Below are 13,570 nucleotides of genomic sequence, written 5' to 3' on the forward strand. Positions count from 1 at the left end.
AGTTGATTCCATAATTGTGAAGCATAACTAGGAGGTGCCCCCCCCCCCCCGGCGGAGGGACATTCCCGGCCCTCTTCCGCGGCTCCGCGCCTTCCTATTGCGCCCAGAAGCGCAGCGCAAACTGCGCGCGCCGGGGAGTCGCCAGCGGGTTTGCCGCTTCGGACGGGCCCGGCGAGGTCTGAAGGAGAGCCGCCGCCCGGGTTCAGCAGGTGGCGAGGTCGGAAGCCGAGGCGCGCCCGGGGAAGCCCCTCCCCGGCTGCAGGTAGCCGCGGGGAGGAGGCAGCAGGCGCGGCTCGACGGCGAGCAGGAACCACGAGCGCGGCGCCCGGGCCTCGCGTGGAGGCGCTGCGCGGTCGCTTCCAAGAGAGCCGTCGCCGAGCGGGCGGGAATCGGGAAGCCGCCTCCGGGCTCCCTCGGGGCGGGGAGTTCCGCGGTCCCCACCTTTGAAAAGGTGGGGCTTGACTGGGAGCCACGCTCCTTCGGTGGCGCCTTACTCCTCCTCGCCGCCGGCCTCACCCACCCGAAGGAGGAAAGGTACGTCTCTTGGTTTCTTTCTGTTTAGTGAAGGGTCGGAGGATTAGGCTTCTGGGCCGCCTGTCCTTTTCCAGGCGCGGAAAACGGAGCTGGCTCTCTGCTACCATAGATGGGCTTCGGCGGAGCTGCGCGCGGCCGCGTTTCCTTTCCCACCGAGCGCGCCGTTTCCTGGTCTCTGGACTTGGGAGGAGAACTTCGCGGCGCGCATTTTTCGCCGCCGTGCAGTGCCGGATTTACGTATAAGCTAAACAAGCTATAGCTTAGGGCCCCCCCAAAAAATTAAAGAAAAAAAAAAACCCTGGGTGTACATTTTCAAAATATAAGATAAACACAAATAAAATAAAACCTACATACAGCAACAGTGTTTTAATATACTTCTTAATTGTATTACAGTTCAACAATTGCTTTGATGACAATTTGTTGTTGACAAAGGAGAGCTGGACATATAAAGGGCCCCATTACCTTCAGGAGCTGAGGGCCTCAACAAACCCAAATCCGGCCCTGCCGCCGTGGGGTTTCCGTGTGCCAAATTCCAGCTTTAGTTTTTGGTCAGAGTTGTGGAGCAGTATCCGTACCTGGCATTGCAAGGTGGGCGTGTTTGTGTGTGTGTGTGTTTTCCTCTGTCCCGTCCCCCCCACAACACAACACCAAGTCGAACGCCACATACAAAGTGATCACCACCCAAGAGCTGCACAACTTTTGCAGGTTGAAGGGAATTAGACAACATTCAGAAACTGCTAGTAATGATATGGCCCCGAGTTCACCCTATGGCATAGTTGAGTAGAGTGCATTTTAAATTGGCATTCCACTTGCTCAGTAACAAACGCTGAGCTCAAAAGTGGCACACAGGGATCTGAGAATTGTAAAGCTGGAAGAACACTGCAAACACTGTAATATCAAACACAATAGGTGAAGGTAAAAGGTAATGGAGCCCTGGATGGTTAAGCCTAGTCAAAAGTGACTATGGGGTTTGTGGTACTCATCTCACTTTCAGGCCGAGGGAGCTGGCGTTTATCTGCAGATAGTTTTCCGGGTCATGTGGCCAGCATGACTAAACTGCTTCTGGCACAGCGGAACACCGTGATGGAAGCCAGAGCACACGGAAATGCCATTTACCTTCCCGCCGCAGTGGTACCTATTTATCTACTTGCACTGGCGGGCTTTCAAACTGCTAGGTTGGCAGGAGCTGGGACAGGGCAACAGGAGCTCTCTCCATCGCGGGGATTCAAACCGCCAGTCTTCCAATCGGCAAGCCCAAGAGGCTCAGTGGTTTAGACTACAGTGCCACCCACTTATGTAAAGCAAACAACAACAACATCCCATTCATCAACACAATCCATACAATTCACTAAAGTTATAGTAACTCATAGTATTGCCAGGATACTTCCTAATCACATGGAACCTTGCCCTTAACTACAAAAAATGAACTGGCTGTTGGTTATCAAATGCATTCACTGTACATGAATTATAGACACTTACAAGGACCTAGAGATGTAAAAAAACATTTCGGAAGGCGTGGCCAAGTTCATTGAATGGTTGGCCAGCTTCCACTGGCGGTTCCCTCACTGTGAGAAGTGAGGTTACAGGGAACTAGGCAGAGGGCCTTCTCGGTAGTGGCACCCGCCCTGTGGAACGCCCTCCCACCAGTTGTCAAGGAAATAAACAACTGACTTTCAGAAGACATCTGAAGGCAGCCCTGTATCGGGAAGTTTTTAATGTTTGATGTTTTATCGTGTTTTTAATGTTCTGTTGGGAGCCACCCAAAGTGGCTGGGGAAACACAACCAGATGGGCAGGGTATAACTACCGTATTTTTTGCTCCATAAGACTCACTTTTTCCCTCCTAAAAAGTAAGGGGAAATGTCTGTGCGTCTTATGGAGCGCATGCAGGCTGCGCAGCTATCCCAGAAGCCAGAACAGCAAGAGGGATTGCTGCTTTCACTGCGCAGTGATCCCTCTTGCTGTTCTGGCTTCTGAGATTCAGAATATTTTTTTTCTTGTTTTCCTCCTCCAAAAACTAGGTGCGTCTTGTGGTCGCGTCTTATAGAGCGAAAAATACGGTAAATTATGATGAAATAATAATCGAGTAAGTGCCTCTGAGCATGTGTGAAACGCCTTTCCCTCATTTGCAAGAAATCCCAACCAGTTGAGTCTGGGACCCAAGGCCTTTCTAGGTCTGAGAGTGATTTGCAGACAGACTCTTAGTCTTTGGTGACTCCTTCCCTTCTAGGAATCAAGGGCATGACTCTGGTCTGACTGGAGTGGCTCTCAGTTTTTAAGAGGAAGCTGAGAACTAAAGCTGAACAAGATCCTCATCCTCCTGGAAAAAAGTGACAAGTGAGGTGCTGCAGGGTTCTGTCCTGGGCCCATGGTTGGTCAATGTCTTTATGGATGACTTGGAGGAGATTGATCAAAATGTTCAAGGGTGTGGAAACCAAGCCTTATGAGGAACGGTTGAGGAAGTTAGATATGTTTAGCCTGAAGAAGATGAGACTGAGAGGAGATATGACAGCCATCTTCAAATATCTAGAGGGAAGAAGAGTGAACAAGCTTGTTTTCTCGTGCCCTGGAGGGTAGGAGACAAACTAATGGCCTCAAGTTACAAGAAAGGAGATTCTGACGGAAAGAGCTGTTCGACAGTGGAACAGACTAATCCGGGAGTCGGGAAGTTGTGGACTCCCTTTCCTTGGATGGCCATCTTCATGAATGCTTGAGTTGAGCTTCCTGCATTGCAGGGGGTTGGACTAGATGTCCCTCGGAGTCCCTTTCAACTCTGAAGTTCTGTGATTCCAAGGAAGAATATTTGTGGCCAGTGAGTAAAGGTAAAGGGACCCCTGACCATTAGGTCCAGTCGTGGCTGACTCTGGGGTTGTGGCACTCATCTCGCTTTATTGGCCGAGGGAGCCGGCGTACAGCTCCCGGGTCATGTGCATAGCTGTCAACTTACAGATTTGAAAATAAGGGACCAGCAGCCTTGAAAATAAGGGACCTGCAGCCTCACCTGTTCCAGGCACTCCAGTCTTCCTGTCCTCCTGCAGTCTGGTCAAGCTCATGCTGGTAGCTTCGAGAACACTGTCCAACCAACTTTGTAACCAGAGGTTCAACTGAATAGAATCTGAATCACATGCACCACAAGGCCTATGCAGCCTCAACTTAAGATGGCTCCCCGGTCTGGCTTTGCACTGCAAAGTTTGCAGCAGCACGTGCAACAAAATGGCGTCCAGCATTCAAAACCCCTCTCAGCTTGCATTAACTAGCCACACACAAGCCATGCAAGCTCCACCCCCCCCAGTTGTTCTTAGACTTATTATTGGGTGGGCAACACAGCCAAGCAACACAGTTGGAGCCTCCCTCCTCCCTGGCTGGCAGGGGGGGAGGGAGAGGAGCTGCTTCCTTTGAAATTTAAGGGACATCATTTAAGGGACATCTATCAATAAGGGACAGCAGCGGGACATGGCGCTGGAATAAGGGACTGTCCCTTCAAATAAGGGACACTTGACAGCTATGCATGTGGCCAGCATGACTAAGCTGCTTCTGGCGAACCAGAGCAGTGCACGGAAACGCTGTGTACCTTCCCGCCGGAGTGGTACCTATTTATCTACTTGCACTATGACGTGCTTTTGAACTGCTAGGTTGGCAGGAGCAGGAACCGAGCAACAGGAGTTCACCCCGTCGTGGGGATTTGAACCACCGACCTTCTGATCGGCAAGCCCTAGGCTCTGTGGTTTAACCCACAGCGCCACCCGTGTTAATTCATATCAGTGAAGTGGCACAGTTTGTGTTGGGAACCTTATTCAGCTAGCCGCAATCAGGGCCATGACCGCAATGAACCGTAGAACGACTGAGATAATAAATAACGAACTTGGGGAAGTGCCTTCTCTTTCGTGCTTCTGCCTTCTCAAGAAGAAGAAATGACTCATGGTGCTCTTAAGACGATGACACCCCAAACCCTCCTGTTATGAGGTGCGGGAACTTAGAATCATAGAATCCCAAGCTTTTTCAGGCCACCCCCCCCTTGCTTCCAAAAACTCATCTGCCACGCAGTGCTCCTTAACATATAAAAACAATATTTCAGAATGAAAGCTTTCACAACCCACTAAGGAAGATGATAACGCAGTAAAATTCAAAACAGTGACAATCAGTTGCACATTTATTCAAAATTCAATTTAAACTACTTAGTTTGATTAATTCAGCAGTGTTAATGAACTTGATCCAGTAGTGCCAGCTTTTCAGAGGCTGATGGGCAATGACACCTCCAGGGCCCCCTGTCTCTTACTTCCCTCTTTGCCCCCCCCCCCGAACACCCCCTCTCCACTTTGGGAACCACTGTTTTCGCCTCTGCAAGGCCCTCCAGTTGAGGTGGCTGCGGTTTAGAGGTATAATTAGCTATTTGCTATCTATGGTCAGGCCCCTGCCTTAAAAGGATTCTCATTTAAATGTGACACTGGGAGGATGAAAGGGAAAGGAAACTGTGGAGGAATATGCAGTTACACAGGCTTAGTTACATAGACTTAGTGTCAATCGGAAGAGCAGAGTAAAATGTTTTAAAATGCTTTAGATAAATGTGACATTAGGGGGCTGTGCCAAAGGCTTCACGGAGAAATTGTGCTTTGCTTAGGGATTGGAAAGAAGGAAGAGAGGTGGATTTGTTGTGTAGGTGTTCTGGGAAGGTAGTACCAGGCATAGAGGGCAGTGTCTTTTGAGGCAGCAAGGGGACCTTGGAGAGCTGAGAGTGGGCAAGCAAAGGTCAGGGATGCATCTGGACATTTCATTGATTCATTCATAGATTCATTCATTCATTCAGAAGGGCTCCCAGAGGAACTTACAGATCAGTTTTTTTAAAAAAAAACCACACACACACACAACAGAGTACCTGAGGTTATAAGAAGGACGTCTCTCTTTTCCTTGTCTTCAGGATAGATTCTTTTTGAACCAAACGCCTTTGGAATCAATGGCCAAGCCCTGGTGAGAAATGGCCACCCTCCCCATGGAATTAAAGACTCGCAGGTGGCGCTGTGGGTTAAATCACAGAGCCTAGGACTTGCGGATCAGAAGGTCGGTGGTTCGAATCCCCGCGATGGGGTGAGCTCCCGTTCCTCGGTCGCTGCTCCTGTCAACCTAGCAGTTCGAAAGCACGTCATAGTGCAAGTAGATAAATTGGTACCGCTCCAGCGGGAAGGTAAATGGCGTTTCCGTGCGCTGCTCTGGTTCACCAGAAGCAGCTTAGTCATGCTGTCTACATGACTCGGAAGCTGTACGCTGTCTCCCTCAGCCAGTAAAGCAAGATGAGCGCCGCAACCCCAGAGTCGTCCGCGACTGGACCTAATGGTCAGGGGTACCTTTACCCTTAAGAGTTGGAAGGGACCCCAAGGGTCATTTAGTCCAACCCCCTGCCTGCAATGCAGGGATCAAACTGCAGGATTGGCTTGGTGTGGCTGGATCTCCCTCTGGGGGTCCGTGTGAAGCTGTAAGCACTGCTGTGGCTATTTTCAGTGTCTGGTGATCTGGGGTGCTGCTCTGGGGCACTCAGTAAAAGGTAAAGGGGCCCCTGACCATTAGGTCCAGTCGCAGATGACTCTGGGGTTGAGGCCCTCATCTTGCTTTATTGGTCGAGGAGGCCGGCGTACAGCTTCTGGGTCATGTGGCCAGCATGACTAAGCCGCTTCTGGAGAACCAGAGCAGCACACGGAAGAGCCGTTTACCTTCCTGCCGGAGCGGTACCTATTTATCTACTTGCATTTTGACGTGCTTTCAAACTACTAAGTTGGCAGGAGCAGGGACTGAGCAACGGGAGCTCACCCCGTCATGGGGATTCGAACCACTGACCTTCTGATCGGCAAGTCCTAGGCTCTGTGGTTTAACCCACAGCGCCACCCGCGTCCCGGGGCACTCAGTAACCTGCTCTTTTGAAGACTCTGAAGATTTTAGTTGGGGGGTGTATTGGTGTGAGAGAGAGAGAGTTAGGGAGTTCTGGGTGTATTCAAACAGGTTCTGTTGTCGTTATGTATCAGCTGTGCCTGATGTGGAAATCTACAGGATGGTAGATTTTAAGTGCTCTCCAGGAAAAAGCACACCTGGCCTGACACTGTCTGCCTGTCTGTCTGCCTGTCTGTGCCTCTGGCCATCCTCCCTAAGTCAAGCTGCTTTTGCAAGGATTTCCAAAGCTGTTGCTTGTGTGGGTCCTGTGCTGGGAACAATGCGCGAAAAGGGAGCATTTCCTCTCTATTGTGTGGCTCACCCTGGCCTCTCTCTGTGTTGATTCTGACCAGCTGGTGGAGCTGACTGTTGTGCCTATTAGCTTGGCAGTGGCAAAGTTGGCTGTGCATGTGCACATGGCGGTGTGTGTACGTGTGAGGAGGGGGTCGTGATTTGGGATTCCTTTACTCACATCTATCTGTTAGTGACAGACCCCAGGATAACTTTATTCTGAGATTGGGGCAAGGTAGGCAAGCTAGATGCACCATTCCCCCTTCCGCATCTAGTGTCTTGCTTTTTGGTTTGTAAGGCAGCTTCCCTCCCTTCAGGGCCATTTAATTCAGTTGTTCTCTCTCTAGCATTCCAGGTTGATGCCTCAGGCTTGCTTGTGAGTTTATTTTGGCTGGAGCCATTCTTGCTGAATCAAATTAGACTGAAAGAGTCGATTCTGCCACCTTCACCATGTCTGTTGAAGCAAAAAAACCATTCCCATTATCTGCTGCAAGCCTCCTATGTTTTTTCCTCATTCTCATTTTTTTAATATACATTTCTATTAGTTTTTTTGACATATCATTTCCAACAATCATTTAACATAACTTATTATCTTATACAATATTTTATTCTTCCGTCAACAACCTCTGAAGATTTTCTGTTCTTTATCACTTGTTCTGCATTTCTTAATTGCTCTATTACTTTTAATTATCATTAACTAATAATTCTCTTCATAGTCTTCCTTGCAATATTTCACATAGTCCTCCATACAGAACTTCTTGCAGTCCTATTAGCGTAATGTGTTTATTACAATTGCTTTTCAGATAGTTCAAATATTTACTCCAGTCTTCTAAGAGTCTCTGGTCCCGCAGAGTTTCCAATCCTTCCTGTTAATTTATTTAATTCTGCATAGTCCATTAATTTCATTTGCCTTTCTTCTTTTGTCGGTAATTCTTCTTGCTTCCATTTTCTTCATTCTCTTTACTCCACCAACTGAAGTCTTCATTGCATGAGGTGAAATTGTACTGATCCTCTGGAATTTCTTTTTTTTTTATTATTATCATCTTTTAAGCCAGTGTATTAATCTCTTTCTCCCCCCCCCCCCGAGGTGGATGAGTTCAGAGGGGACTTCTGGTTGTATGTGACACATTTGTGACATCGGTTTCCTCCCCCTCAGTGAGTTTGTAACCTCAATCTTGTCATCACCTTTCCTGCCCCTTTAAAAGGAAGTGTTTTTCTTTATGCAGGCTGTAGAGTCAGTGGCGGCAGGCTGGAAGGCAGTTCAGAATGGGGAACCAGACAGAAGTCATTTTCCCTGCGAATTAATGTTTCTGGAGGAGATAAGAGACACATCTACCACTGGAGAAGTTGTTTCCTCAACAAGTCATTTATTAGATGATGGTATGTTACACCTTCTACTTATTTATTTCCTTTTTAAATACATAACGGTCTTCTTTTCCCCAAGAAAAATCCAGGGAAAGTGTTTGGGTAGTGCCTTTCAGTGTGAGTTCAGCTCCCTTTCTGCTAGAAAATGCTGGACTAAAAACTGTTCGGCTATGAGTTTCTGTATCTGAATAGGGAGAATAGAGCATGGGTAGGCAAACTAAGGCCCAGGGGCCAGATCCGGCCCAATCGCCTTCTAAATCCAGCCTGCGGACGGTCCAGGAATCAGTGTGTTTTTTACATGAGTAGAATGTGTCCTTTTATTTAAAATGCATCTCTTGGTTATTTGTGGAACATAGGAATTCATTCATTTCCCCCCCTCCCAATATAGTCTGCCACCCCCCCCCCCCAAGGTCTGAGGGACAGTGGACCGGCACCCTGCTGAAAAAGTTTGCTGTTTTAATGTGTTGAAAATGGCTTTGAGATTTCCCCCCCTTTAAAATATAAAGCAGTATAGAAATAAAATTAATAATAATAACAGTAAGTTCCATTGTAAAAAACACAAAAATCCTGCCTAGAGATTCTGTTGTGGCGATCATAACCCAGGTTTAAGAGGTGCCATTTGGCGATTAGCTTATATACCTGAGTTTCTAACACTGGTCAAGGGTGGGGAAGAGACTGTCAGTGCCTGCAAATCCCAGTGCTTTACTTCCAAGTAAGAGAGAGTGCAGATACAACGAAGCCCGTGTAATTGGGTTTGAGGGTGGGGCAGCATCAGAGTCCCCCCCGCACTGTTGCATTCTTGGAAGCTGAAACACTCTAATCGAGCTTCTAATTCAGGTGGTACAATGGGGGCACCCAGCTAGAATGTTGCTCGGAGTGGAAATGTTTAGGAGACTTTTGAAAATGCACTTTCTGGCTGGGCTGGCAACTCTTTTTTCCCGGTCAGAACGGAACGGTCTTTCAGATTCCTATGAACAATGGGGCTACTGATCATGGCCGTGCAGCCTTAAGATTGAGAGGCGATTTTAGTTGGAAAATGTTGACCAGCTTGTTGGGCAAGGGATTCATGTCATGCTCTTTTGGCTTCCGTTTCTTCACCTGCACTGAGCCTGCTTCTGAAGACAGCACTGCTTTTATTTTCCAACACTCCTTTCCTGTTAATGGTTAATTCCATCCCTAGGCAAACAACGCCAGAAGGAGAAAGTGCTTATTTCTTTCTGGTAGGTTGTCATGGCTCCAAGCTGCTGCTGGCTGTTATCTCTCCCTCCCCCACCTGCTCAGCAGGGCCAACCCAATAAGTTTACCTGTCCCAAGCAGGTACCCTGTGAAATGGAGGGGTTAGGAGTGCACCTCTTTTACTTCTTGCAACATTGCAGAGCATGTTGGCACCACAACTATGAATATGTACACTGTGTTTGGTCCTGTGATAGGAATTTTGAGGTCTTAGATATATGTTAAAATGTTCATAAGTGTACCAACCAAGCACGTACATAGATCAGCACAGGAAGACCGACCTGAAGCCATTTTGATTCCTAAACTGAGCAAATGTTTTCTCTGCAAAGTGGCAAAGCCTCCCCATTGTCTTTTCCTTCACAAATCCTGTCTTAAGGGTATGTCTGTGTTTGAATAGGGTGTGAGCCTGTGACCCGGCCCAGGAACTAAGTATTTATCATTACAAAAGACTGGCCAGGCTCCCCAGGCAATCCAATCAAGTAACCTGCCAGACAGGAGATAAACAGCAACAGGCGGAAAAACAACATTCAAATTTCTATTTTAAGACCGCCTTTTCTGTGATGTAGGTATGATGTATCTGATGGGAGGTCTTAGGTTACACCCTTTCTGTGATGTATGTATGATGTTTCTGGGGGTGGTCTTGATCTACAGGGTGGCAATTTCAAAAGTTTTTATAAGGCCTTGAGCGCCATTTTCCTGGGTCCCTCCTCCTCTCCTGCGGGTGAGGGGAGCACCCTGTTGCAACAGATCAATAAAGATCAAGCTTACTAGCTGCTTTGCTTCTCAATATTCTCTGGTTGGCCTCTGTTATTCTCTCCTACCAATAGGGAACCTATGTAAGGACTCTATATGGGCTCTTGGATACCCCATAAGGGAAAAGGGCAATTTTTGTTTACAACAGTCCACTGTCTTCTGTAATGCTTTCCCCCCATTTATATCCCACAAGAGTTCAAGATGGTGCAGCTGATTCTCCTCCTCATTTAATCCCCACATCAACCCTGTGAGGTAGGCTCGACAGAGACATAAGAAAGTTACTGGCCCAAGGCACTGAGCTCCGAGGCTGAGTGGATCTGCCAGTCTTAGTTTGGGCATTTGAACCAATATGCACTGCTGGAATCTACTTATGCAGGCAACTCTCAACTTAGGCAGGGGTTGGCAGGCAAAGCCAAAATTGTGTATAGTCAAAACACATTTGCGTTCAAGGGTGGTGAGATTGCCAAAGTCTTTATTACCCGCTTTTGACCCCCTTTTAAATTTTTTTTTGCCAAGCATGTAAAGCTGAATGCGCACAAGTTTTAAATGCACGTAAGCTACGAGTTACCTGGACTAACATTGCGGACTGTTTACGTTGTACTCTACATCAATATTTTCTTATACGCAGCTTAGCAGCTGTTTTATGTCTTGTGCCCCTTGCCTGGTTAACGCCTTCTCCTTCTTTCTTGCTCCACAACTGAGCAGAAGAATATGGAACTGGCTGGTGAGAAACTGAGGAAGGAGCTGGAAGAGGAGTTGAAACTGGACCCCGAGCAACTTCGCAGCCATGCCTGGTACCACGGCTGTCTGCCACGCCAGGTAATAGCCCACAGATACTGTGGCGGTGAGCAGGAGGAGAACTTAACAATGCTTTCCTGGGACTGTCTCTTAACTCTTGGAAAGTGTAGAAATCTGCCGGTAGTGCCCCAAACTGTTCTGAATGGCGAAGCTCTGCTTCTCCCGATGTATTCGTGATTACTTGTGCCTTTTCTCTCCTGTCCATCAATTAAGTCCTCTGCATGGTTCACAGCTGAACGAAACAATAAAATACAGTAGAAAATGTAGTGGAATTCAGCACGATGGTATTACTCGTAAAGCCTGTTCTGCTCAGCGCAAAGCCCTTTACAAAGCTATCTTAATCCTCTTTGCCTCTTTCGGAAGTTTGGACAAAGAGGAGGAGCTGTTTCAGCACAGAGAGCAGGAACAGTGGTGGTGAAATCATAGATGAAGATGGTTCTGTGCCTCCAAAGTGTGCGGAAACTGAAAATGCCATGTCCTCTCAAAGTGGGGGGGGGGGGGGAGGAGAGCATAGAATTGTAGAGTTAGAAGGGACCCAAACAGCCACCTAGTACAATGCCCTATAAAATCTCTTCCCACTGTGGATTCCCTGTGGCAGAGGTTTTCAATCTTTGGCAGCCTCTCTCCCTCTTTCAGACACCCTCCCTTGTGGAGGGTTCCTCCAGCCTCCTCTTCTCTCCACTCTCCTTTCCTTAGGAGTCCTCTGGGCAGCAACTGCTGCCGCCCCTGGTCTCTGAGCTGCCCCCTGACCAGCTCCAGAGGCACCACCCACCTGTGGAGCTTGTAGCCAGGGCTGCTGCAACAAACAGCTGTGCAAGCCAGAGACATGCAAGAGGGCATCAGACGAGGGAGGGAAAGAAAGAGGGACAGAGGCCAGTGTAGCCCATGGCACCCCTGACCATCATTCAAGGACACCTCAGGGTGCCACGGCACGCTGGTTGAAAACCACTGCCCTATGGAGTTATTGCGTTCAGTAGCTACAAGGTTCTCTCCTTTAATAGTTGTCCGGAAGGGAAGAGCTTTGATGGGTGCATATTGTATCTGGCCCAGAAGGGAAACTGATGTAGCTGTCAAAGGCATGAGTGTCCTATAGCGGATTTGGTCTCCTGCCAATGGACTTGCAGTACCTCTCCACACTGACTCCTTGGATCCTGCTAGACAACCCTCCTTTCTTGCTACAGTGGTACCTCGGGTTACAGACACTTCAGGTTACAGACGCCACTAACCCAGAAATAGTACCTCGGGTTAAGAACTTTGCTTTAGGATGAGAACAGAAATTGCGCGGTGGTGGGAGGCCCCATTAGCTAAAGTGGTACCTCAGGTTAAGAACAGTTTCAGGTTAAGAATGGACCTCCGGAACAAATTAAGTTCTTAACCCAAGGTACCACTGTACACTGTTTTTGCTCCTGATCGCCTCGGCCACCTCCAGCCGCAAACTAAGTTCCTCTATCTCTCTCTCCCTTGTTTTGCTTTCTGGCCTTAGGAGGCAGAGTCTCTGCTGCAGGACGATGGAGAGTTCCTCATTCGTGACTCACGGTCCAGCTCCGACGACTACGTCCTGTCGTGCCGCTGGGGCGGCCAGGCCCTGCACTTCAAGATCATCCGCGTGGTGCTGCGCCCCCGAAAGGGCTATTCCCGCACCCTCTTCCAGTTTGAGCAGGAGCAGTTTGACAACGTGCCCGCCCTGGTGCGTTTCTACGTGGGCAACCAGAAGGCCATCTCGGATTCCTCGGGAGCCGTGGTGTCCCGGCCTGTCAACAGGAGCGTGCCCCTCCGCTGGCTGAAGGAGCGGTACAGTGACACTGGCCAACCCCCGGGGCCGGGCAGGGTGCCCCTTCGGCGCTTCAGCTTCCGTGGAGCCACAGATGTGGAGGACACGGGAGACGGGAGCTTGCTTCGGTGAGCAAACCATTGCTGTGGGAGCTTTGTCTTGGGGGAGGTTGTGATGGTGGGCATGGCATGGCTTTCTTGTGGTGCGAATCTAAGCCAGTGCCTAATGGGACTCCCAAATCCCATTCTCAGCCAGCATGGCCAATGGTTACGGGCAGAACTTTCCCCTCCAGCTGGAACTCAGTTCCAGCATCTCTCAGGTGAGTTCTAGCACCTCTCAAGTGGGCACCATTGCCATTCTAAGAGAACAAAGGAGTTGTTCATGGTGAGTTCCAGCACCTCTTTTTCTAGAAAAATAGTACTGGCTAGGGGTGAATGATAGGTGTTGTAGTTCAACAACATCTGGAGAGCCACAAGTTCCCGTGATTTAAGCAGGCCAACTTGGACAAAGCACCACTTTTAGACTTACGTCTAAATAGCTGCGAGCAATTCTCTGGTCTCGTTCAGACGTAATGCCAAACCATAGTTCAGTGCTTCAGAGGGCCTTGGGCACGGGCGCTCCCTCCTCCCCTCCCTCCTGTCCAAGTTTGAGATAAATGTGCCTTGTGTCGTGGCTCTTGAAGCCTCCTCAGTGTGATTTTAACGCCTCCCTTTCCATGGAGGCGCAGGTTACAGCAACAGCCAAGGCGACATTTTTCCACCTTTGCTGCATCAAGCAGTTGGTCCCTTAGCTTTCCCGCCCCGACCTGGCCACAGTGATCCAGGCGACGGTAATCTCCAGGCTTGACTACTGTAATTCGCTCTACACGGGGCTGCCCTTGAAGCTGACCCAGAAACTCCAGAGGGTGCAG

General features: G+C 48.9%; 1 protein-coding gene across 3 annotated transcripts in view; it reads left to right on the forward strand.

Moving 5' to 3' along the window:
- SH2D3A (SH2 domain containing 3A) overlaps nucleotides 1-13,570 on the forward strand; it is a 27,193-nt gene continuing 13,623 nt past the window's right edge. Inside the window, exons 1-4 of one of the 3 annotated variants that reach the window (XM_083718993.1) lie at nucleotides 1-534; nucleotides 7,967-8,120; nucleotides 10,797-10,910; nucleotides 12,373-12,788. In XM_083718993.1, coding sequence (XP_083575119.1) covers nucleotides 8,115-8,120; nucleotides 10,797-10,910; nucleotides 12,373-12,788 — 536 coding nt within the window. In that variant the 5' untranslated portion in view covers nucleotides 1-534; nucleotides 7,967-8,114. Of the gene's footprint in view, nucleotides 535-7,966; nucleotides 8,121-10,793; nucleotides 10,911-12,372; nucleotides 12,789-13,570 lie in introns of those variants that run through there. The other 2 variants (XM_083718994.1, XM_083718992.1) reach the window with 2 other exon arrangements.

The sequence above is a fragment of the Podarcis gaigeae genome (assembly GCF_964106915.1).
Source record: "Podarcis gaigeae genome assembly, chromosome: 17".
In the NCBI taxonomy this organism is placed as follows: domain Eukaryota; kingdom Metazoa; phylum Chordata; class Lepidosauria; order Squamata; family Lacertidae; genus Podarcis; species Podarcis gaigeae.